This window comes from Mesocricetus auratus, unplaced genomic scaffold, assembly GCF_017639785.1.
Source record: "Mesocricetus auratus isolate SY011 unplaced genomic scaffold, BCM_Maur_2.0 Super-Scaffold_100010, whole genome shotgun sequence".
NCBI lineage: Eukaryota > Metazoa > Chordata > Mammalia > Rodentia > Cricetidae > Mesocricetus > Mesocricetus auratus.
This window is the reverse complement of record NW_024429194.1, coordinates 83,173,807-83,178,176: the sequence shown is the minus strand read 5'-3', so window position 1 is coordinate 83,178,176 and position 4,370 is coordinate 83,173,807. Positions and strand designations below refer to the sequence as shown.

The 4,370-nt window shown below is 42.8% G+C and overlaps 1 protein-coding gene across 1 annotated transcript; it reads left to right on the top strand.

Annotated features, from left to right (window-relative positions):
• Positions 1-2,576: 2,576 nt before the first annotated feature.
• LOC121142586 (RNA-binding protein 7-like) lies at positions 2,577-3,536 on the top strand. The gene has a single exon (XM_040752741.1). The coding sequence runs from the start codon at positions 2,579-2,581 to the stop codon at positions 3,332-3,334; it is 756 nt and encodes a 251-aa protein (XP_040608675.1). The 5' UTR covers positions 2,577-2,578; the 3' UTR covers positions 3,335-3,536.
• Positions 3,537-4,370: the final 834 nt, after the last annotated feature.

Here is a 4,370-nt window from a genome sequence, read left to right as displayed (position 1 = left end):
GACGTGTCCTCTTAGAACCCCAAGGACAGGCCAGTACAGATGCCTGAATACTAACACCAAGTATTCAAATGTCCAAGACGATGGAGGCGTTTCTCATTCAAACACCACTGTCCAGCTCCTGCCCCCATAGGATCCTGGCCATCTCAGATTACAAAATGTACTTCATCCGTTTTCAAAAGTCTCCATAGCCTTTCACAGTCTCCACACTATGTAAAAGACCAAGTCTTGCCAGGTGGTGGCGGCACATGCCTTTAATCCCAGTACTTGGGAAGCAGAGGCGGGTGGATTGGATCTCTGTGTTCAAGGCCAGCCAAGTCTACAGACTGAGTTCCTGGAGAGCCAGGACTACACAGAGAAATTCTGTCTTAAAAAAACAAAACGAAACAAACAAAAAAAACCAAAAAAACAAAAACAAAGTCTCTTTGAGCCTCAAGGTAATCTCTTAATTGAAACCCCTTGTAAAATGAAAAAATAAATCATATGCTTCCAAGGTACAATGGCACAGGACATACATTACCATTTCATGGATGGCACAGGACATACACTACCCATTTCATGGAGGAAAGGAAGCACAATGAAATACTGGACCAAGCCGGGCGTTGGTGGCGCAGGCCTTTAATCCCAGCACTCGGGAGGCAGAGGCAGGCGGATCTCTGTGAGTTCGAGGCCAACTGGTCTCCAAAGTGAGTTCCAGGACAGCCTCCAAAGCTACAGAGAAACCCTGTCTCAAAAAACCAAAAAAAAAAAAAAAAAAAAAAAAAGAAATACTGGACCAAAGCAAGATTAAAAGCCAGCAAGGCAAACTCCAAATATAGAGCTCCATGTTTGATGTATGGGGCTTTTATTTTTCTTCAAAAATGTTTAATTTAATTTATTTTACTTCTACTTTATGGGTAAGAGTATTTTGCCCGAATATTTGTATGTGTACCATGTACGTGCCTGGTGCCAACAGATCAAAACAGGGTTTCAGATTTCCTGGAACAGGAGTTAATGATTGTGAGCCACTATGTGGGTATTGGGAATTGAACCAGGGTCCTCTGCAAGAGCAGCAAATGCTATAAACTGCTGGGCCATCTCTCCAGCCCTAACGTCCTAACGTCTGCTACCTCACTTCCAAAGTCTTACATGACTCTGCCCTTCTAGCTTTGCTTCTCTCTGTCTCTCTCTGTGTCTGTCTGTCTGTCTCTCTCTCCTGGTTCTACTTCCTGTGTGCATCTCTTCTGGACAGATGTCCCATCTGCAACATCTTGGGGTCTTCCTTGCAACCCAGGCTTCACTCTGACAGCTTCATTCAGTGGCCTTTCAGGACTCTAGCCTTCTGGGGGGGCTTCATGCAAAGTCTTCTCTGTCACATGCTGCCTGGGCTCAATGGTTCTCTAACCACAGAGCAAGATCTACAACACCTTCCCTCTCACACCCTTCACCTTCTAAACCCAGCACCCTGAGGACTAACAAGGTCTGCGGACAGTTTAGGATGGACCCCGTTGAACTACATTAGCAGTAGATTTTGTTTGCAGTTACTTTCTAGGAACAAAAAACCCATTAGGTCTTTTCCTTTCACAAACTGGAAGTTTAGCAGGGCGAGGGAGGTCTTACCCTGAGGGCACTCTGCCATGATGGGAGTTTAGAGCAGTAGGCCTCTCCTTAACCATGTTTACCTCATCTCTTCCAGCACCAGCCTTGGCTGAGACATTATATTTGGTGGTTCTATTTTTCTTTTTAAATTGTATATTTTGCATTTTTTTCTGCCAAGGTTGTTCTTTTTCATTGTAGACCTATGTAACAAGTCAGTAATAAGAACAATGTGCCAGAAGAATTTCCTTGAGTTTAAGAACAGCCTCTGCCACACAGTAAGTTCCAGGCCAGCCAGAGTTACATAATGAGACCCTGTCTCAACAAAACACAACATGCTACTGATTGAATATTAAGTCATCTTGAAATTGTCTCTGCCCAAAGAATTAGTTCATTACTTTTTTTTTCTTTTTTGAGACAGGGTTTCTCAGTGGCTTTGGAGGCTATCCTGGAACTATCTCTTGTAGACCAGGCTGGTCTCGAACTCACAGAGATCCGCCTGCCTCTGCCTCCCAAGCATTTTCTTAATTTTTTAAATTAGCAATTTCATAGACATCAATGCTTTACTCATCCTTGCAGTGACCCTGCATTAGGGTTCTGCAGTGAAACAGAACTAATGGATGGATGGATGGATGGATGGATTGATGGATCGATGGATAGATGGATGGATGGATGGATATGGATAGATGGATGGATGGATAGATGGATGGATGGATGGATGGACAGATGGATACATGGATGGACAGATGGATGAATAGATGGATGATAAATGGATGGATGGATGGATGGATGGATGATAGATGGATGGATGGATGTGGATGGATGGATATATTTGTAAGGAATTGGTTCACATGAGTATGGAAACCAACAATGCCCATTATACCCTCCATGCTCTGATGGGGAATCAAGCCCAGGACCTTGTAAATATTCTACATTAAGCTCTGTGCCCAAACCTGTGACAAGTCCTAAGCTTTTCATTTATCAAGTTGGAGACTCAAGAAAGTTGATGACGGCCGGCAGTGAGGCTAGGCCGGAGGCTGGAAGCTACGCAGAGATGGGGGCAGCGGCCGCGGAGGCCGACCGCACTCTGTTCGTGGGCAACCTGGAGACGAAGGTGACGGAGGAGCGCCTCTTCGAGCTTTTCCACCAGGCTGGGCCAGTAATAAAGGTGAAAATCCCCAAAGATAAAGATGGCAAACTGAAACAGTTTGCATTTGTGAATTTCAAGCACGAAGTGTTTGTTCCATATGCCATGAATCTTCTCAATGGAATCAAACTTTTCGGGAGACCTATCAAAATTCAGTTTAGATCAGGAAGTAGTCACGCCTCTCAGGATGCCAGTGTGTCATATCCCCAGCATCATGTGGGGAATTTAAGCCCTACCTCCCCATCTCCTAACAGCTATGAAAGGGCGGTGGGTAACATGACTCCATCAGCACAGATGGTCCAGCGGTTCTTCTCTTCTCCAGAAGATTATCAGCGGCAAGCAGTGATGAACAATGTTTTCAGACAGACGTCATATGGTGGGAAATTTGGTTCTCCGCATGCAGATCAGTCGGGATTTTCTCCATCAGTTCAATCACACGGTCATACCTTTAACCAGTCTTCCAGCTCCCAGTGGCGCCAAGATGCATTGTCATTACAGCGTAAAAGACAGAATTCTCATCCCTACCTAGCAGATAGACACTATAGCCGTGAGCAGCGGTACTCTGATCATGAGTCTGACTATCATTACAGAGGAGGCCAGAGGATTCTAATATGATGACAGGAACCATGATGGCTGGAGCCATGACTATGATAACAGAAGGGACAGTAGTAGAGGTGGGAAATGGCCTTTGTTTCGACATTAACAAGCATTCCAAGGACATTGTTTACAGGGCCATTTTAGGCCCTTTTAATGAAGTTGTTCTGGAAATATTTCTAAAAACTATACAGAGTAGCCCCACAGTTTTCCACCTATCTTTTCTTTCTTTTCTTTTTTTTTTTTTTGGTTTTTTGAGACAGGGTTTCTCTGTAGCTTTGGAGGCTGTCCTGGAACTCACTTTGTAGACCAGACTGGCCTTGAACTCACAGAGATCTGCCTGCCTCTGCCTCCCGAGTGCTGGGATTAAAGGCGTGCGCCACCAACGCCCGGCTTCAGTAATCCATTTTATTAACAGTTTCTTTAAACAGTTAATTTGTTTGGGAATGAATCATATTTTCTAACTCAGAATTTAAGTACAAATTCTGTGGTATGCTCTTGAATTTTATCACAAACATACATTATAAATCTATACTAGTCATTCTAAGAACTTTAAAATTCTTTTATTAAATTATATTTGATGTATGACTAGTCATTCAGGAAGTTAAATATCTACATGTGTATTTGTACATAAAAAGACAGTGTTGATGAAAATTCTTTTTAGAGGAACAACGATGTTAACACATAGATAAAATGGCAAAATGTTTCACTGGAAGGATTATAATTTTGAGATTTTGTTTAACAAAGCTTCCATGTTTCAAGATCCTGTTGTTTGTTCACTGCAAATCATTTTTAAGAATTTATTATGAAGCCGGGGGGTTGGTGGCGCAAGCCTTTAATCCCAGCACTCGGGAGGCAGAGGCAGGCAGATCTCTGTCAGTTCGAGGCCAGCCTGGTCTACAAAGTGAGTTCCAGGACAGCCTCCAAAACAATACAGAGAAACCCTGTCTCGAAAAACCAAAAAAAAAAAAAAAAAAAGAATTTATTATGAAAAATGAATCCTCTTTATACTACAGCATTTATACTGTTTTTTTACTATATTAAATACATAAAAAGA